General features: G+C 35.7%; 1 protein-coding gene across 2 annotated transcripts in view; it reads right to left on the minus strand.

Moving 5' to 3' along the window:
* Positions 1-461: 461 nt before the first annotated feature.
* The window catches only part of LOC136025682 (apoptosis regulatory protein Siva-like), a gene marked incomplete at its 3' end in the record, with an annotated part of 30,176 nt that continues 7,974 nt past the window's right edge, over positions 462-22,663 (minus strand). The window contains 4 exon segments of one of the 2 annotated variants that reach the window (XM_065701659.1): positions 462-655; positions 11,207-11,376; positions 18,372-18,515; positions 19,797-19,913. In XM_065701659.1, coding sequence (XP_065557731.1) covers positions 462-655; positions 11,207-11,376; positions 18,372-18,515; positions 19,797-19,830 — 542 coding nt within the window. 2 annotated transcript variants of the gene reach the window in all.

Below are 22,663 nucleotides of genomic sequence, written 5' to 3' on the forward strand. Positions count from 1 at the left end.
TTTTACTTCAAACCACCCACTCAATCAATTAGCCCACCGAGTGAAGTATGGAAATAAATTTCGTTATTTAAAGTATGGAAATAAATTTTGGAAATAAAGCATGGAAAATTACTAACATCTTCCAATGAAAAGGCAAGTATGTAAGGGGGTGGGGGACTTCAAATCTGTGCTCTAGTCTATCTCTCTCTCTCAGTGGTTTTCCCTGTCACATCTAAACTCACTCGTCACTAGCTAATTTTTATCTTGCTTTTCATAATCCACTACGTCAATTTCAAGCACCCATAGCAAGCGGATCTACTTATGTGTCAACAAATCTTAAACTGCAAAAGAATTTTTCAAAAATGTATTAATTAAAGCTGATAAAAACGAATAAAAGCACTAGAATAATAAACATCTTGTTTAGGGGGCCCAAAAGTCCGAAAAAGGTGATTAAATCTAGAACAAAATAGACATATACTTACACGGGAAGGGAACAGGGGGCACAGAACTCAAAACCACATTGAATACAAGGTTGCAAACATTTGCCACACATGTTCTTTTCACAATAACCACAGCGACCAAAAGGTGAAGAAGATAGCACTCGACAATTCATACAAGCATTATAAGACTTGTCACTATCTTCGTGAAACCTACCAATTGAATAATGACTAGAAACCTGAAAAAAAAGAAGTAAATATAGAGCCTGATTTCCATGTGATTGAAGACGCACTTCACTTCTGTTTCTGATCAGCGTGTAGGCAAAGAGAAAAAGAAAAATCTCCTACAACTATGTGGTAAATATGCACCTTACTTCAATTAGTTTACGCCTGTGCCGTAATTTTTTAAGCATTTTTCCTTAAACGTATACCAGAAAGGGAAGCCAATATCCCCTTTTAAAGCCTCACTGGCTGTGGTGTGAAGTTTTAAGTCAGTAAAAACAAAGAAAGATATAATTCCACCCGATTGCTTCTCTTGTGTGAAATTTTTATCAAAAGCAACGTTATAGCGTCGCCTATAGTAAAGGCCATACGGCTAAAATTTTTAATTTTATCTATTATTTTTTTTCCAGAGGCACTTCATATAGAAGGTGTCATTGTATAAAAATTGGAGAGGGCTCATTCGATTGGAAATCGGAGGTTCCAGTGCTCCTTTTAAGAGTCGAAAGTGATCGAAGGGCGACTAGCCCCCCAAGCCTTTTTTCCTAAATGCATCTGACAAAATTTTGAGATAGCAATTTTGTTATCGTACAAACTTCAGAGAGAGCTAATTTGATTGGAAATTGAAAGTTACAGTTCACTTTTTCAGAGTCATGAGAGATTAGACAGCAACTAGCAACCCCCCCCCCACGCCCTTTTTCCCTAAAAACCATCCGATAAGAACTTTGAAATAGCCATTTTAAAAGTTCAAAGATCATATAACGAGAACTCCAGGGTCGTCAAAACCTACCAGGGCCAGGGGCGGGCGTTGTAAGTTATTCCCTGGGGGCATATATGGTTCTTATTGAAGAGATATTCGTATAAACTTCAGAGAGGGCTCATTTGATTGGAAATTGAAAGTTCCACTTCAGTTTTTGAGAGTCAAAAGAGATTGGAGGGCAAATGCCCCCCCCCCCATGTCCCTTTTACCCCTAGTGCATTCGACAAAAATTTGAGATAGAGATTTTGTTAAAAGTAGAAAATCCGGTGTTAAAACAACTCCTCAGGGCCCGGGGGATGATGTTCTTAAGTTATGCTCCGGGGGCATATATGGTTCTTACGGATGGGATGCTCGCACAAACTTTACAGAGTGCTCATTTGATTGGAAATTGAAAGTTCTAGTTCGTTTTTAAGATTTAAAAGAGACCAGAGGGCAACTAGTCCCCTCCTCCAAGTCTTTTTTCCCCTAATCCATCCGATACAAATTCTGAGACCGTCATTTTTTTAAATAGTGCAAAAATTAGATAACAGAAACTCCGATATCGACACAACCTCCCAGGCCCCGGGGGCAGGCGTTGTAAGTTGTGTCCTGGAGGTGTTTGTGGTTCTTATGAACGGGAGGCTCGTATAAACTTCAGAGAGGGCTCATTTGATTGGAAATTGAAAGTTCTAGTTCACTTTTTTTAGAGTATAAAAACATCTAAGGGCAACTAGTCCCCCCCCCAACCCTTTTTCTCTCAAACCCATCCGATAAAGATTTTGAGATAACAATTTTATTAGAAATAGTTCAAAGGTCAGATAAGAAAAAACTCCTATATCGACGCATCCTCCCAAGACCCGGGGCACGAGTTGTAAGTTGTGTCCTGGGGGCGTATATGGTTCTTAAGAAAGGGAGGCTCATATAAACTCCAGAGAGGGCTCATTTGATTGGAAATTGAAAGTTCTACTTTTTTGAGAGTTTAAAGAGATCAGAGGGCAACAACTCCCTCCACACGCCCCTTTCTACGCAAATGCATCCGATAAAAATTTTAAGATAGCTATTCCGTTAAAAATAGTGAAAAGGTCAGATAACAAAACCTCCAGTGTCGACACCCCCCCCAGGTCCCGGGGGCAGGCGTTGTGAGTTATGCCCTGGGGGTACATATAGTTCTTACAAAAGGGATGCTCGAATGAATTTCGGAGTGGCCTCATTTGATTGGAATTGAAAGTTCTAGTTCACTTAATAAAAGTCAAAAGAGACCCAAGGGCAACGAGCCCCCTAGCCCTTTTTTCTCCAAGCCCATATCATACGAATTTTGACATAGGCATTAAACTCAGGGGTCGGCACAAACCCCCAGAGCCCGGGGCAAATGTTTTAAGCTATGCCCCGGAGGCGTCTCAGGTTTTTATGCAAGGGGTGGTCGTATAAACTTCGAAGGTGGCTCATTTGATTAGAAATTGAGAGTTCTAGTTCACTTTTTAAGAGTCAAGAGATTCGGGCGCAACTAGCCACCCAAGGACTTTTTACCCAAAATCCATCAGATACAAATTTTGATATAGCCTTATCTTAAAATAGTTCAAACATCAGATAAAAATTGAAAGGTGAAAGTTCTAGTTACTTATTTATAAGTCAAAAGCTAACGAAGGGCATCTGCCCCCCCCTCACACAAAGACCCTCTTTTCCCCAAATGCGTCAAATGAATTTTTTTTAATTTTAGCCGGTTTGTTTGAAATAGTCAAACGATAAGAAAACAAAAACTTCGTTGTCATCATCCCCCCAAAGCCAGGGTAAGGGTTATAACTTATGCCGCGGGGGCATATAAGGTTTTTATGGAAGAGGTGGTCGTTTAAACTTTGGAGGGAACTCAAATGATTAGAAATTGGAAGTTCTATTTCACCTTTTAAGAGTCAAAAGTTATCCGATGGCAACTATCCCCTCCCCTCTCTCCCACCTTCTTTTTTCGAAATATGTCCAATCGAAATTTTTATATAGCCATTTTTTTCAAAATAGACCAAAGTTAATATAAAAAAAACTCAAGGGACAAAAAAAAAAAACAACAAAAAAGCAGAATCCGGAGGCAAGTGCTGTAAAATGTGCCCTGTGGGCATATAAGGTTTTTACGGAAGGGATGGTCGCATAAACTTCAGTTGTGAATCAGACTGTCTAGTACCCTTCCCAAAAGTCAAAAGTGATCGGAGGACAACTAGCCCCCAAGACCCTTTTCCCCCAAATGCATCCAATCAAAATTTTGAGATAGCTATTTTGTTCAATTATTAAAATGCCTGGGTCTACACATCCCCCAGAGCCCGGGGGCAAGTATTGTAAGCTATGCCCCAAGGGCATATAAGACGATGTAAGGGGTGGTCATATAAACTTCACATATGGCTCGTTTGATTGGACATTAAAAGTTCTAGCTACCTTTTTAAGAGTAATCAAAAGTGATCGAAGGGTATCTAACCCCCCCCCCCCGCCTTTTTCCGATAATAATTCTGCGATAGCCCTTTTCTTCAAAATAGTCAAAATTCAAATTGCTACAAATTAGGGATTGAGAAATCCTCCATAGCACTCGGGATAAGAACTGTAACTAATTTGAGTTGTAAGTTCTTAGGAATCGAAACTGATTGAAAAGTAACAAGCTCCCTCCCCTTGTGCCTTTTTTCTCCAAATGCATCTTATCAAAATTTTTAATTTGCCATTTTGTTAAATGGCATTTTGTTATTTGTTAAAATAGTCCAAAATTCAAATTACTATAACTTATGGGTTGAGGGATCTTCCCTAGCCCCCGGGGCAAGGATTGTAACTTGTGTAAGTCGCCCATTATTTGAATATAAGGTTATGTGGAAAGGATGGTCGTATTACCTTTAGAGGAGGCTCATTCAATCGGAAATTGAAACTTCTAGCTCTTGTTTTAAGAGTCAAAAGCGATCACTGGCCAACTAGCCCACGCCCTACTTTCCCAAAGGGCATCCGGTCAAAATTCTGGAGTTGACCCCCCCCCCCCGAGTTTAAAATGGCTCCGAGTTACGGAACTTAATTATTGTCACTTTTATACTTTGTTTACTTTGGTACTTGGATTTAGTGGTTTACGTGGTAACTTGGATTTACAGTGCAAGGGCTGTAAGTTGTACAAGTTGCGTATTGTTACTTTGATACTTTCTTTACTTTGATGCCTTGGTAACTTTGATACTTTCTTTACTTTGATCCTTTCTCTTTACTTTGATACTTCGATATTGATACTTTGATACTAGTTTTGATACTTTGATGAAAGTTTGGGGTTGAAGAAATTGGACCTTTTTGCAATCAAGAAACGAAAAAAATTAATTTAAAAAAACTTTCCGAAAGTTCTCCCCCCCCCCGATTCTTTCCGAAAGAATTGGGGTTATGTACTTCTAATGAATAGTGTCTTCACTATAAAACAAGAGTATGGCTACTGCCCGTTTCTTTAACGGTAAATGTATCATTCCCTTGCTTAAGTGGCTACAAAGTTCTGCAAAATTAGTTTACCTTTTTTTTTACTATAATAATTGGGAGAACAGAATTCAAACACAAGTGAGAATTGGATTAAGTGTTGGTTGATAGACCGCGGTCGTTTTCAGGGAGTAGTGGTTATGTACTTCTAAAAAGTACGAGGCCTACAGCGTGTTTGACGCTTTGCTACAGGGAATTATATTCCAAATGTTTTCTTTTCTTCTAATTACAACATTGAAAATAAGACGAAAATTGAAGCCAAAGTGAATAAAATAAAAGTGAAGCCAGACCAGAATTTATCAATAGGCCCATTAGACCCTGCGATTTTCACTATTCCCGAAATTTTGGGGATTTTCACAAAAATCTTGCAAAAACGGAGTGGCAAAAACACTTGGGTCTAGAGGCGTCAAAGCTTTAAAACCAGCCTGGGTGAAACAAAATCTTAAGCTGGTGAGCTTTCAGCAATTAATATCATTATATATCCAATATTCAGTTTAATTTATCTGTTTTTACCAAAACTATTAATTTATTTTAGAATAAAAAAACATATTTTAAAATAAGGAATTTTGAAAAACTTGAGACTTTGGCAATAAAAAACGAACAGAAATTAATAAAAAAATTCCGAAAAAGAAGTTTTCTAAGGGAAAGTAAAGGTCATATTAAACTTTAGATCAGAAGAAACAGAAACCTACAATAACTCAAACTCAAAACAACCAGAAATTACTATTAAAGAATAAATGAAACCCAAAACGAACATAAATTAAATAAACAATCATAGCAAAAAAAAAATACAACAGGTACTAATATAGATGAATAAATAATTTCAAAACGAGTAAAGCTTAAGCTGAATATGCAAATCAAGCTTAAAACGAAGAAAAACATTTTGCTATTTAGGCATAAATGAAACCCTAGACGAACAGAAATTAAATAAACAATCATAACAAACAAACAAACAATAGTTACTAATATAAATTTGTAAATAAATCTCAAAACGGATGAAATTTAAATTTGATATGCACATCCAGCTTAAACGAACAAAAACCTCTACAAGGAATATAGATTTTGTCTCCTTCTTCCACCGTAAAAGTCTAAAACTTGCTGCGTCATTGGCACTTTACTGAAAACGAATTATATTACAAATATTTTCTTTTACTTATATTACTTATTACAATATTGCAATTATTATCATTATATATCAAATATTGATTTTAATTTTATTAGTTCTTTCCAAGACCGTTCAAGACAAATATAGCTTCACTTCAAACAAGAGTTTGAATACTGCCCCCTTCCTTAACTGTAAAAGTCTAAAGCCTGCTCTATCATTGGCGCTTCACTGAAAATGAATTATATTACATATATTTTATTTTCCAGTTATTACAGCGTTGAAAATGAAAACGAAATTACAGTAAAATAAAATCTTGAGCTGATGATCTTTCAACAATTAATAGCATTATATATCAAATATTCAGTTTGATTTTATTTGTACTTCTCAAGACTGCTCAAGACACATATAGTTTTCAGTAAAGCACCAATGACGCAAGAGGTTTTAGACTTTTACAGTGAAAAAAGGAGGCAAAACCCAAACTCCTTGTAGAGATTCTTGTTCGTTTCAAGCTGGATTTGCATATTCAAATTAAGTTTCACTCGTTTTAAGATTTATTTACTCATTTATAGTAGTAACCATTGTTTGATATGATTGATTATTTAATTTCTGTTCGTTTTGGGTTTCATTTAAGCTTCAATAGCGAAATATTTGTGTTCGTTTTAAGCTTTATTTGCATAGTCAACTTAAGCTTAACTCGTTTTGAGATGTATTTATTCATTTATATTAGTGCATGCTGTATGTTTTTTGCCATGACTTTTTATTTAATTTCTATTCGTTTTGGGTTACATTTATTCTTTATTAGTAATTTCTGGTTGTTCTGAGTTTTAGTTATCGTAGGTTTCCATTTCTTCTGGTCTTAAATTAAATTTCTTTTTCGGAAAGTTTTTTTTTTTTTTAATGAATCTAGTAAAAAGAACGTCAAAAAAACATATTTTGCGTCAAAAAACTTTTTATCAGTAGACTTTTGTTTCTCTCTGGTTCAAGAGTCTGCTTCTCCAGCCGGCATAATTTTTTGAAAATAAATAAAATCTTCCTAGTCATGAAAACAAAAAAGTACAATTATTTTTTTTAAGTAGCCATTCAAAGCAGTCTGTTTCTTCAAAATATTTCGATTAAGACTTCAGAAAATATTACTATTAATCGAATATACCCACCAAAATCTACCTAGTTACATCGCTTGATCATTTTTGAATGACAAAATTTGACATCTTCTATTAGAGCTTACATTAACTATTGATAAGAAAATATGTAGCATAAAAAATGAAACATATAACATAGATAGATGATTCAGTATTGTACTAGGTAATTGTTAAGCCAAAATCCTCGTTATAATTGCTTATCTGAGGCTGCTGGTAGATACCTCTTTACAGCAAACGCATTCCCCCTTATGATATATCTATAATAGAGAATTAACAGCTCCTAAAATTCGATCAATAAATCGACGGTCTACAGTGCTATCATTCCATCAGGTATTTCATACACAGCTCCACTTCAGAAATTTCTGACAAAACGTAAAAAGTCTACAATTCATGCTTTGGTGTTTTAATTTGCCCAGTACCTTTTTAAATTCCTATCTTGGATATGAATTAGCATCCTAATTTGACAACCTAGCTTACGAATTTAGCACTTGGAAAAACTTCTTAGTTGCTGGAAATTAAGCTTTACGTTCTAACACAGAGAAGGACAGGGCACCTAGGTTAAGCCTACTGTTTGTATTGTATTTTTATTACTGTTGTTTTTGTTCCTAAATGACTTTTCTTTTGTTTCCTTTTATTTATTATTCGTTTTTATATTTCCCCTTTCACTGACTTTGTGTATTGGTTGGATTCAACAGATTTCGAACATACTATATTATTGTGATTATATTGAAGTGAGCCAAGACCCTTTTTGTTATGTTCAAAGGATCGACAGAACAGATATGATTTAATATCGTATTTATAAAAAACTGAAAACTGATACGATTGACCGTAAAGAACTAAAAGCCTTTTATGAGCCATGGTTAATAAATAAAAAATGGAAAAATAACAGCAGCATAAAATTTAAAAACAAAGACACATCCTTGAACCAAAACTGAATAAATTAATCGAAGAAAATTGACCCCATGTTCTATATTCATAGTATCCAACCTTACCAGCTTCTTTATTCATATAAATTTTCTATTACTTAATGTAATGTCAACCCTTCCCTCTCTTTCAAGCCCCAGAGAAAATTCGCCTCTCAATCTTTTTAATTCCTTTCAAAAACATATACAAAAAATGAAATTATTCTTCCCATTTCTGTACATTGAGCAAAAATAAAACGCAACATTTCTCACCATTAATGAACTAAGTTTTATTCATAACTGTATTCATTGTAGTGTTTTGAAAATATCTGATTTCCTTTCACAACAACGACGAATCGTGTCTCCTTAGCTTTCAGAGAAAGTTGTCATGCTTCTCATTGCAAATTAGTCTAATCAAACAGTTTGTGTTAACGAGCTGTAAGGTGCAATGCGGCTCAGTAGTAACCGAAACTCTAAAAACAGAACTTTGATGTCAATAGACATATCAAAAAAATCAGCTTATTATGCCATCCATCAAAGGCTTCAAGCCTAAGAAAAGTTGCCTGATTTAAGAAAAGGGAGGGAAATATCCGCTAAAAGTCAAATAATCTAAATGAAAATCACGCCACCAGATTCAGCGTACCAGAGAACCCTACTGTATAGGTTTCAAGCTAGTATCTGCAAAAACTGCGGACCTTTGTATTTTTGCCAGAAATAAGATCACTGATGCATGCTTATTTGTTTTTTTTTTCTCCAAGGGGGATCGTATCGAATCATTGCCATAGAATATCGGGGGGGGGGGCTCATTCAAACGGAGATTTAAAGTCCTAGTGCCCTTTTTAAGTGACCAAAAATATTGGAGGGCAGCTAGCCCATTCCTACACTCTTTTCCCCCAAATGTCGTCTAATAAAGATTCTGAGATAGCTATTTTGTTCAGTATAGTTGAAAAGTCCAATAACTATGTCTTTAGATACGACATGGCAACCGAGAACCACTGGTGGAAGGACCGCAAGTTACGAAATTTGCCCGTTGTTTACACATAATATTTGTTATAGGGAAGTGGACCGACACTTTTCAGGAGAGTGGGAAATTCTATGGGGATATATTTTCTATAGGGAGAATTCCCCATTGGGATGGAAGTTTCTGGGGGGAGGGGGGAACTTTCCAGGGGAAATTTTCCAGAATTCGTAACCAAGATTCGTTTTATTTGTCTTTCTCATTGACAAGCACATTTTACATGTGAAGATGCTTTTGAGGAACTGTCCGGGGAAATTGTCAGCTAATTTACAAATCTCTAAGGGATTTCCCTCGAGAAAAATTCTCCACGGGGTAAATATAACCAGGAGAAATCATCATGGCAGAATTTTACGCGGGAAAAACTTCTCTGTGGGGAATTCGCAGCGAGGATACAACTGTCCAGGGATATTTTCCCGGCAGAAGAATTTTCCATGAGAGGAACTTTCTATGGCGGAATTTTTCATGGGGGGATATTCCACAGTGGAGGGCGGACTTCCTTGGATTATTTGAAAAACGATTAGAAAATAAATAAAGGACATTTTTTCTACTGAAAGTAAGGAGCAACATTAAAACTAATAATGTACAAAAATTATTCTGTGTAAGAGGGGGGCTTCCCACTCCTCAACACTCCACTCTTAACGCTAAAGTTCGATCTTTTGTCTCAATTCTTTAAGAACAATTCCTAAAACACAAAGTATTGACGAGGGGGTAGCCCCCTCATTTACGGAATAATTTCTGTTCCTTTAAGTTTTAATGCTGCTCCTTGCTTTCAGTAGAAAAAACTTGTTTTTTATTTATTTAATAAAATTAGAGGAAACGGTAAGAAGTTTAACAGCAGTCGTTTAACATTTTTCTGTATTCAGAATGTGGTAAAAGCCGGTTAAATCAATAGGTTTTCGGTAGAACCGACGTAAATGTCGGTAGAAAGAATCATTACACAAGTGTCTACAACGTGGTCTTCGGTGAATTTAAGAGCTAAATATATCGTATTTCTCATCAGCTTTAATAAGCGGTTTAATATGCCATTGTGTCTTATTTTTGGCAAACGTGAGAGGATTTTGAAATTGGTAAAAAAAAATCCAATGACACGGAACAAGCTAATAAGTCTACCTTTCAACATAATTAGGGAAGCTAAAACATTTCAAATCATTTTTCTGGTAACCTGTACATGAAGGATTCCAAATTTAGCATTTGTATTGCTTGTATTTTCGTGCGTAAAAATATACTTTGACTGGAAAAGCAAGTTTTTTTTTCTAATTTAACATGCTTCCAAGGTTAGCAATTGAGCTATATCCCAATTTCAAATAAAACCGACGTGCAATTTCTTTGGATTTCACTGACCAAATTTTACTTTGAATAAGCAATAATAAAAATATCGATATTTTTCGCTCAAAGGTTACTTTTCTTCGCTTATCTCTATTTCTTCGGTCAAACAGATACCAAAGTGTTTTCTTATGTTAGGGGGCCAAAAATGCACAAAGAAGCCTTTTTCGTTAAGGGACTCGTCCTCTTTTTAACAAATGTTCTGATTAGTCTGTTTTGCATTTAATGGAGGAAATAAACTTCAACCCAGCTGAAACCCCTGCTTAAACTGTACATAAAAAGTCGAACTGAACTTAGAATTATATCACACAGCCTAAGCCAGTACACAATGAGAAGTTTTGCTGCCGAAATAGGTTGAAACCCAAGAATTATGAAGTATTCTTACCAGTTTTCTAAAGTTTACTAGGAAGAAAGAAATCTTAGAATGAATTTCGTGGCTATGGCTCTTTACCCTGGTCTTAGCTATTATTATATTTGGGACAAGCCTTATCTATAATCTATGTACAATAAAGGGAGAATGGAAAACAAAGTCTATCAGTTTTCATTTTCCTATGAATTGGCAAGCAATTAGTAAAAGAAACTATCAAAGTTGAAATCGTCGATCCTCGAAGCGTACTACAGGTATCTATACCTCTTTAGCTTTTTCATTTTTAGAAGAAACACAAAATTTACAAGAAATACTTATACTAATATAAAACATGCTATTTTGCTAGCTAAGGTAATAGATTTAATTTATTAATTGCTTGATACCCAGAGTAAAATGTACATAGAGAAAGAAAGAAAAAAGCAAAGGAAAAAACTATGAAAAAGAGAGATGAAAAAGGGAAGGTGACAAGTGTTGACAAATGAAGCATTGTATCAATGAATGTATCAATACCTCCATATTCGTATCACATTTTAACAGCTGCAGATTCGAGGTAAGTCTCATTTGATCAGAGGGCACAATGGATTCTTGAACTTGCATTTTTCCATCACAAACATCCACTGACTCTTCTTCAACAGTGGGTACGTTTTTACTCCCTCGGTAAAGGATGCCCAAGGTTTTTTCTATATAACAAAAGAAAAAAAGCTCAAAATGTCCTAGTTATATTTTTAATATATTACAGATCCCTAAGAAAATTCATATCCAATTTCCAAATAATATCTCTGATATAATGCATCTATTGACACAAAACTTGAACCAATAAAGAACTTCTGAGAAAAGATTACTCCCGTTTCTATTCTTGGATTGCAGTTCACCAGATTGATATAATAAACACTAAATTGTTAAAGCACACACCTCGCATGGCAAAAGGTACAGTCAGATAAATAACAGTGCAATAAGCCTACACTAAGAAATTCCTATTAAACTATTCGTGGTTTACACCAGCAGATTCAATTACAACAACAGATTCAGCGCATCAGATAACTTTACTGTCGAGGTTTCAAGCTCCTATCTGCAAAAATGTGACAATTTTTATTGTTTGGGTTACGTGGAAGGATTTTTGTATGGAGGAATTTTTCATGGGGGAAGAGATTTTTTCACGAAGCATTATTTTCGAGATTTCCCAGCATTCTTTGAAAAACCACCAGAAATTAAATCAAAATAAGTTTTTTCGACTGAAATTAGGGAGCAACAATAAAACTTAAAACGAACAGAAATTATTACGTATATGAGGTGGTTCGCCCCCTAGGCAATACCTCACTCTTTACGCTAAAGTTGTTTAGTACTTTCAAAAGAACTATTTATTCTAATTAAACGGCCTTCGTGATTCAGGGGCCATTCTAAAAGATATGGAACAAAATTCGAACTTTAGCGTAAAGAGCGAGGTATTGACGAGAGGGCGAACCCCGTAACATACGTAATAGTTTCTGTTGGTTTTAAGTTTTAATGATGCTCCGTACTTTCAGTTGAAAAAATACGTTTTTCTTAAATTTTATTTTCTTTATTTTTTTTTTATTTGCTCAAGGTCAATGAACTATTTGCTCAAGGTCAAAGAAAAAGATTACTTCTGTTTCTTTTTCTTTCCGTTACACAGTTCAAACAATTGACATAATAAACAGTTCCCCAAAGAACACACCTAGTCTGGCAAAAAACTTCAGCTGGAAATATAGCAGTGCATCCAGCCTACAAAAAAAATCAATAAAAAAGAAGTGACTTTTGAGATCGAATTCATCCTTAGTATCATGAAAAGAGAAATCACCAATACAACAGCACAAACACATGAAAAAAAAAGACAGAAGGAGAAAAGGAAGACTGTTTTCCTAAATTAGTGATTAATATAGACCAGCACTTGAATGAGGCCTTAACCCTACTCATCCATATAATCACATAGGTCAAACAGCATAGCCAAACACAATCAACCATAAAGAATAATCCATGGACAGCCAGTCATGTCGTCAATAAGTATAAGTCGTCATTTACCAAACAATAGAAAGAATAATAAAGACAAATAATTCAGAGGCAACAACCCAACACAAGGGCTCATCAGGAGAATACACTGGCCTATAGGGTTTCGCCACTTTAAATTCTCTACCCAGCCAAGTGTTGTGACTACCACAGAATACACTGGCCTATAGGGTTACGCCACTTTAAATTCTCTACCCAGCCAAGTGTTGTGGCTACCACAGAATACACTGGCCTATAGGGTTTCGCCACTTTAAATTCTCTACCCAGCCAAGTGTTGTGGCTACCACAGAATGATATCAGTGTATATTATAAAAAAAAAGAAGAAGCAAGTCAAGACAGACAGTCTCTGTCGGTGGTAGTCAAAGTGAAAAATTCGGTCAAAATGGTTTAAGGCTTGAAAGCCTAATTAGAGTAAAGCCAAGATAAACAGTCTCTGTGACAGGCAAAGATGGCATAACTTTTGAAAGCTGTATAAAAATGATTATTTTTACTTCTTTATGATATTCTATCATCTTAGGGCAGAACTAAGGCAGAGAGGCATGCAGTAATGGTAATTCAGGTCTATCAGTTCTTGGAGCAATTTGAAGGCGATTAGAGACTGACAAATGATTCAAAAATTCATGACCGACAATGCTCATAGAATTTGTAGGCGGTTGGGCGACCGAGATTGTTCGTATCATATGGGCTTTATCTACTGGGAAAGCCCACTAGAAAAAAGTAAAATTTAGTCAAAGTGAACACAGACTTTAAAGCCTAGTTAGAGTAAAGCCAAGAGAGATAGTCTCTGTGAGAGGCAAAGCTGACATAACTTTTTCAGATTGTATAAAACGATTATTTTCATTTCTTTTTGATAGTTTATGATTTTAGGGTAGAACTAAGGCAGATAGGCATACAGTAAAGGTGATTCAGAGAGTCTATCAGTTCTTTGAGTCATTTAAAGACAGCTAGAGACTAAAAAGTATTTAAAATTCATGACTGACAATGTCCACAGGGCTTGCAGTCGACCGAGATTGTTTATATCAGTTAAAATTAATTATAACAAATAAAATAAAAACCAGGAAAACCAGTGCTAGTGCGGACGGCAACTTCAAGACATTGACCCATGGAAAAGAGTTTTGGGAGGACTAAGCAGAGTCGATGTGAAGATTCTTCAAATCTATTTGTAAGCATTTTGACCTAGACTGATGAAGCGGTGTATCATATATGAGGCATAAGGCTCCAAGACCTTACCCCTTTGTTTGAACAAAAAATAAAATCATAACAGAAGGATGTAAGATCAGAAGTAAGATATAGCAGACTGATTAGCCAGAAAAAAAGGACTAAAAGATTTCAAAGAAATAAGATCGCAAATACACAAAGTTATGTTTTCCATAAAACTGATCAAATTAACTGACACAATTAATCGGCACTTCCAAAAGCTGACAGCGAGTTATTGGGGCCCATATACGATTTTTGTAAAAAGATTTACGGCAGTGTTTCCACTATACTCGATTTTTTCAGGCTTTCTAAATTTCTATGCAAAAAAATGAGTTCTTCGGAAACTCCCCAAAAGCTAACATTAATGAAAATTAACAATATATATATTTCATACCAACTTCCATGTATTTGGAAGTGTAAATTTTCGGGGAGATTCTGCGGGTATCAATTTTTTTTCGGTGAGATTCGGGGAGAGCGGAAGCACTACTTAACAGTCTCACTTTCACCCTTTAGTGCATAAATCGATGAGTCACTAACCAGCCAATTTTCCATTTTCTTTTTCATTATGAGTGTTTATTTTATACTAATTTTTCTAAGATACAAATTACTATACTTTTTCGCTAGTACATTATTATATGTTGTATTATTTAGTAACATTGTTGCCAATAGTAGGTAGCGCAATAGTCTTAATTGTCGCGGGTGCTCGAAGCCTATGCTAAGCACGGGATATATATTTCTGTGAAACTTTGAATTTTTACAATGGTTCTGTAAGCTTCTTGGATTTTCGAGAAACCTTTATACCGACCAGGAGAAGAGCTAGTAGCCCTCACCGCGATCAAATGGCCCATCGGAACAACTTGAAATACTTTAAACCGAGTTCCCTGGGTGGCCAGGGCAAAAGAACTGAAAAAAGCTATCATGTTTTGTCTCCCGTCACGTTTAAATATTCCTAGGTAAACATAATTAACAAGAATGGAACAAACATTTCTAGTGGAAAAGATTAAATAATTGCACAACTAGAACATTCCTAATTCCGTTTTTTGTATAAAATCAAACGGACCTTATCATAAAGCAAATAAAAACCAGAAGAGCTAACTAGACTATGATCAAAGAATAATACTAATAATACACCACTTCAAACTTTCCTAGACTATGATGCAAACATCTCACAAGTAGTGTCAAACTTTCGGGATAAGCCTATAAAAAGAAATAAGGAATGGGAGAAGCTAGAAAATTTTGAAGGAATCAAATCTACTTTTAACATTTTCAAAGTAGCAATACCGCAACTCAGCTCAAATTATTCACGACTAACACAATTGTAGGCCAAATTCTATTGATAATTAAATAGATTTTATACCTGCTCCCCTCCAGAAATGATCGTGCCCTGGCTCACTGGTGACTGTGAAAAAGAAATGAAATAGATATATCCCAATATTCAAGTGGATCAAGTTTATTTTATCAATTGAAAGCAAAGAAGTCACAACCTTGTGAAACATTATATTCGCTGTGCATTCAATCACCTAAGTATACTGGCTAATCATTTACGTATCCTCGCTAAAGATTACGTCAACTGTTGAAAACTTCTAAAAACATTTGATTTCCTTTCACAAGAACAGTGAAGCTATCTAACTATCATAGAAAATTGGTCTTCACTTAATCATAAATAATAATCGTTGCTGACAGTAAAGAGCTCACTTTGAGAGCTTATATCCAGATTTCTATTTTCTAAAATAGTTTCATTTGATGCAGAACCTAACAATGAAGTGAACGATTAGTTTCTATATTAAATTAATTTGGCTAATTGTATGTTTATACAGACATTTTCAGAAAGAAAAGAAATAAGTTAAGGAGCCGTTTTGAGCGTTCATACACTAGATATTAACACAATTGTTAGCAATAGTAAGCATAGGTAAGGTAATTTTGACAATCAATTAGGATTCCTCGGTATAGAAATGTTAGTTTAATACACAGTAGACGGTAGAAGAGAGGGGTACTCCTCCTAATTTTGATATCTTCATTGCTTCCATTGTTTTTCATACAATTTACCAGTTTGGTTTAATTTAGACCAATGGTCCGATTACCATTTCGTGGGGTTAAAGGTGAATATAATCAACCGGGCAGAGCCATCCCCGGGGTTGATGATCCCGGGGAAAAATTGTTTACAGCACCCCACTCCCACCAAATCAAAGTGAAAAACTTGATTAAAGTGGGCAATCCCCGAGCCACGGCCCCCCTCAGGAGCAGCACCCAGGATAGCTGACCCAGTTACCCTCCTCCCCTAGGAATGGCTGTCTGTTAGCTTTCACATTGAGTGAGATGTTAATTTGTTACAGCACATAAATTTGTAAGCCAGCCTGTATTCCAGGCCCCCAAACTATGGCCAGTACCTCAGCTAAATTAATAAAAGTAAACAAATAAATAACATAAATCAATTTTAATACAATAATCGTTCCCATTTTACGTTGCAGCAAGCATTCAATCACAAATAATATGCACCAGCGCAAGATAAGCAATAAAACAACATTTATTTCGAAGCTAAATTGATAAAGCTAATACAAGATGTAATAGAGCCGAATTGACTCCTTGTGTCAAGTAAAGAAAAAAAAAACAGAAACAACAAAGGACATGAAACAAAGCTTAAAACTAATTGTAAATAAAAGTGAAAGCAATTTAGTAAAATATAGTCTACCATACATAAATCGAATCTCGAAAAATTTGTAAATAAACTTTACATTATGTTAGGTAAAAAAAGGGAAGAAATTTCACTTTATTTAACATTTCAATTTTACGGAAGAAAGCGTTCTTCTAAATCTTTTGGCAGAAGGCAAAAATGGTGGAGTTTGTTAAGACAAAACGTTTGGAAGCATCCCTGCATAATTTGTTGTAGATGGTGCATGCTTTCGTTATGCATATATCCTTTATTTCCAAGAACATATTCTTCCATATTACAAAAAATAAATATAGGGCGTTAGAATTTTACAAAAAAAAGTTCTTAGAAAAAAAGAGCTCAATTTTTTTTTTATTCCTAAGTTCTTATATTGAATTTTCGAGCTATTAAAAGTAATTTTAGTTTTAGAAAGTGAATAATAATAGATACAGCATCAGGAAGATGGGCAGTGAGGAGCAGGAAGATTAATTGATAGAAAATTGCAAAGTGGGGAGATTAATTTTTAGTTAAAATTGCAATGACTTTAAAATCAAAATTCAAAAACTAATTTTAGTTAAAATTTTATATAATTTGATGAGGCTACTGCTATTTCTAATGACAGGAGTTTTTTCTCAATGGGCAAGGGAGGCTACAGATATTAAAAAACATATGTTTGCTAATCTTTCAATAAATAGAGACACGGGGAATTTAAATATTGACCCAATTTATGATTGTCTTTTGAAAACAGAACTAATAGTCAAGGAGGGAATTAAAATTTTACACAATCACTAGGGACAAGATTACCTACTAGACCAAAAAGAGTTGCTTCAATATTAGCTTACAAGAGGATTATTTCGCAACAGAATATTTAAATTAGTTTCAATTTTTATATTTTTCCTCGGTTCCTTTGATATTCTCATTGAAGAGGCTCTAATAGCTTATTTTCCCTACGTGGATCAGTAGCGACAATTGTTTTTATTATTTTTGGTGGCGGTTTTATTTGTTTTTAGTTTAGTGTTTTATCTTGTGCTGAGGACGCCTGGTTTCAATACAGGCGAAATATCCGCAGTATTTTAGTCTTTCATCTCTTTTCTATCTACTGGCCGCAGTTTCGTTTGAGGTTTTTTTGTGGCATTTTATCTCTCTTTGTTGTTTGTTGTCATGTCTGGCCAGTTCAGCTTAAGGACTTACATAAATTCAGAACTACAAATGCGTTTTTAACCATAGATATATTTTATCATTACATAATTCACGGGCGTGCCAGGGAAGGAAAGGTAATGTGCCCCACTGGATAACAAGAAACTGTAAAAGAAATGAATAAAATCAGAAATAATCCCACCAAAAGCTCCTAGCAAGACTAATACCCCCCCCCCACAAGGGAATTTCGTTGGGCGTTCACGATGTCATTGTATTCAAAACGAGGGGGTGTAGCTCACACTTTTAATTCATGGGAAATAAGTACCAAGAATGATTCCTTCTAGAATGATGCATTATGTTTATGACAACAATCTGAATAAAATCACTTTGCTTTCTTTACTATTAATTATTTTTGTAATGTAAACCATGCCGGAGGAGGGGTAGTTAATATTTCCCTTCAAGATAAGCTAGTTCGACGCAAATTTGTTTTGTATAAAGTTTAGATTTTAGTTGTCCCCAACCCAGCTTATATCCACTCCATTCCGAGAGAAATTTCTGCATAAGCACATGAACTCAGCACTTTCATATCTAGGTAGCTTTACCTAAGTTACCTTAACTAATAATTTCCAAGGAAAATAAAAATAAACAAATGAAAGGATAAGAAAATAATACCATAGACAGCAGAAATCTGTTCTTGGCCATACGCCGTTTTGTAAAACATTCGTTCACTGATATGCGTCTTGCATTGCAGGCTGATAGGACTCTCTTCAAATGATGGGGATCTAGGCCTCTTTGGCATCATAAATGCGTTCTGATCTAAAATCAGAAAAAAATAGATTCAAACACATAATTGTCAAGCATAAAAGAACTTCGTAAATATTTTTTTTCTTTAAGCACTTTATCCCTAAAATCCCTAGGAGTGGTGTTTCATTGTAGATAGATGGCTAGTTTCTCACAAATATAGTGATTTTTCCTGATTAGACAACACTCTAGTTAATCTTGGGACTTAAAAAAATCCAATCAGCTGAGTTATAGTACCGTATTTTAACATATACACTGGATGATCACGCAATATGAACCTGTAAAAAAAAAACTTACATAGCACGATGAAGCACAAATCCCATTGGTGCATACAGATCCTGCCCTTAGGTAGGAAAGGGAAGCTTTCGAGTACTTTTCCTTCAGGAGATGGAGGGGGAGATGAAATACAATATATTTTTAACAACAATTATTAAATCCCATTAAAAGATCCTAGATTTTAAATCTTGGGTTAAGATCAAATGTGCATTATCCAAAGGTTCTAAGTTTCACATTTGGAACTTTACAAAGCTTCATCACTATTAGGCAGCAGTGGAATCTTTTCACATCAGTACATCATTTCCCTTGATAAGTGAACTTTTCTTCACTGCTTTAAATAATATAAATCTAAAAGTAGTCATTGAATATAGTTCACAAAGGCGATATTGAAATAGTGCCTGGAATGCCTCCCATTTCTAATCGAGGAAACGGGCTGGTATTCATAAAAAAACAACTGCGTATCAACCATCACATCTGGCCTGGGGCCGTTTGGCAGATCAGGAAAATATGGAAGACATACGAATCGAGAACAGACGTTTACCGTACAGTCATTGACTTTATACAGAATCAGCTGGAGCTGAACATGTCACTGGATCTTCAGCACTACAATGAGCCAAAGGCTTGGAGCATAAAGCAAGTACATGTAAATGAAAGTGGTCTAAATTTATTGAAGATTCCCACATACTGGACAGCATGCGAAATGCCAGAAAGATTCTTATCAGCTCAAACTTCAAATAGAAAAGGAAAAAGAGACACTAGCGGTTAAAAGACCTTATTGTTTTTAAGAAGAAGAGGAGTAGAAAATACTCATTCCCGTACTACTAATCTTAACACTTGGTAAGGTCAGCATAGTACTTCAGAAGTAGATGCACTATCTCTTTATACATTCCATTTACTAGCTTACAGATATTAGGACATACAAAGCTTCAATGATGACTGACAGTTGGAAACTAGTTTTAACATCTAAACCTATTCCACAAAAAAATTACTATATTTACAGTAAATACAGTAAAAATTTACCCTTTATCCAGTAATTTAACAGACTAAAAAACATCCCTCTTTAAGGGTTTTCACCTTACTGAAATCAACTAGAACTTTTACTGAATAACTTGAAAACTCTGAAACGAACACTATGATATTGCATATAATACTGACTAAAGCATTAAAAAACAAAGCTAAATCGCAAGTTTTATGCAAAAACAGATACACAATTCTGCTGCTACGTGATCTTAATTAATTTACTTATCTCATTAACGTTTTTTCACAACAACGCAGCAATTGAGAAACACGACTGTAAATAAAATTTTTTAGATTATATTTGGTCATAGTACAAACAGAATATTTCACCACAGAATCGGTCTCTAGAAATCCTTTCCATGGACATAAGACATTCTTCTCAAACCTCCTCCAATTAGGCATGCTTTAAACAATAGAGGAAATCTTTCATCAAGTTCTATTTCGTCAAAAATAAAACGTTATGGAAATCCGTTTTAAATACAAAAACAAGAGCTAAGAGCTCATATGGCACTTGTGACGAGGTCGGAAGAGCCAAGAGCTCATATGGTTTGAGCTCTAGCGAAATTCTAAGAATCAATAGATTGCTTTAAAAGGAAAATCAGAGGCTTAATGCAGTCGGCATTTAAAATAAGAGCTCTGAGTCACGAGGTCCTTCTAAATATAAAAATAACTCAAATTCAGCCACTCGACAGTTAAAAATACCTCAATTTTTCTAATTTTTCCTCTCCCTTCAGCCCCCCAGATGTTATATCGGGGAAAACGACTTTATCAAATCAATTTGTACATCTCCCTGACACGCCTACAAATAGTCATCGTCCTAGCACGTCCAGAATTACCAAACTCACCAAAGCACTGAACCCCACCACCGAACTCCCCCAAAGAGAGCAGATCCAGTCTGGTTACGTCAGTAACGTATCTACAACATTTATAAGCATTTTCCAAGATTCCTGCTTTCTCCCTCCAGCTCCCTTGTCAACAGATCTGGTCGGGATTTGAGATAAGAGCTCTGAGACATTAGTTCCTTCTAGATATCAAATTTCATTAAGATCTGGTCACCCGTTCTTAAATTAAAAATATCTCAATTTTTCTATTTTTTTCAAATTAACAACCCCCAGCTCCCCCAAAGAGCACGGATCCGTACCAATTATGTCAATCTCGTATCTATAACTTGTGCTTATTCTTCCATCAAGCTCCATCCCGATATCTCAACTCTAAGCATTTTCCAATATTTCCGGTTTCCAAGATTTTTGTTTCCCCCCTCCAACCCTCTATGTCCCCGGATCCGATTCGAATTGAAAATGGAGCATCTGAGACATAAGTTTCTTCTATATATCAAGTTTCATTGAGATCCGATCACCCATTCGTAAAATACCTCGATTTTCCCGTTTTCCAAGAATTTCGGCTTCCCCCTCCAACTCCCTTCAATGTCCCCGGATTTGGTCGGGATTTAAAATGAGAGCTTTAACGCACAAGATATTTCTAGATATCAAATTTCATTAAGATCTGATCACCCATTTGTAAGTTACAAATAGCTCGTTTTTTCTAATTCTTACCAATTACTCCCTCCCCTAACTCAACCAAAGAGAGGAGATCCGTTCCGGTTATGTCAGTCACCTATCTTGGACTTGTGCTTATTCTTTCCACAATTTTCATCCAGATCTCTCCGCTTAAGCGTTTTCCAAGATTTTCGCCCCCCCCCTTAATGACACTAGACCCAGTCGGGATAAAAATAAGAGATCTGAGTTTCGAGGTTCTTCTAAATATGAAATTTCATTAAGATACGATCACTCTTTCGCAAGTTAAAAATACCTCATTTTTTCTAATTTTTTAGAATTAACCCTCCCCCCCCAACTCCCCCAAAGAAAGCAGATCCGTTCCGGTTATGTCAATCCCGTATCTAGGACTTGTGCTTATTTTTCCCACCACCTTTCATCCCATTCCCTCCACTCTAAGCATTCTCCAAGATATTAGGTTCCGCCCCACTTCCCCTTCAGCAGACAAGGTCAAGATTTAATATTAGATCTCTGAGACATGATATCCTTCCAAACATAAAATTTCATTAAGATCCGATCACTCCTTTGTAAGTTAAAATACCTCATTTTTCTAATTTTTCAGAATTAACCCCTCCCCCCACTCCCTCAAAGAGAGCAGATCCGTCCCGGTTATTTCAATCACGTATCTAGGACTTGTGCTTAGTTTCTCACCAAGTTTCACCCTGAACCCTCCACTCTAAGCGTTTTCCAAGATTTTAGGTTCCCTCCCTCACTTCCGCTTCACCAGACAAGGTCAAGATTTAACATTAGAGCTCTGAGACATGATATCCTTCCAAACATCAAATTTCATTAAGATCCGATCACTCCTTTGTAAGTTAAAAATACCTCATTTTTCTAATTTTTCAGAATTAACCCCTCCCCCCACTCCCTCAAAGAGAGCAGATCCGTCCTGGTTATTTCAATCACGTATCTAGGACTTGTGCTTAGTTTCCCACCAAGTTTCACCCTGATCCCTCCACTCTAAGCGTTTTCCAGGATTTTAGGTTCCCTCCCTCAATTCCCCCAATATCACCGGATCAAGTCGGGATTTAAAATAAGAGCTCTGAGACACGATATACTTCCAAACTTCATATTTCATTAAGATCCGATCACTCCTTCGTAAGTTAAAAATACCTCATTTTTCTAATTTTTTCGAATTAACTGGCCCCCACTCCCCCCCAGATGGTCAAATCGGGAAAAAGAATATTTCTAATTTAATCTGGTCCGGTCGCTGATACGCCTGCCAAGCTTCATTGTCCTAGCTTGCCTGGAAGTGACTGAAGTAGCAAAACCAGGATAGACAGACAGACAGACAGACCAACAGACAGGCAGACTGAC

The sequence above is a fragment of the Artemia franciscana genome, chromosome 4 (assembly GCF_032884065.1).
Source record: "Artemia franciscana chromosome 4, ASM3288406v1, whole genome shotgun sequence".
NCBI lineage: Eukaryota > Metazoa > Arthropoda > Branchiopoda > Anostraca > Artemiidae > Artemia > Artemia franciscana.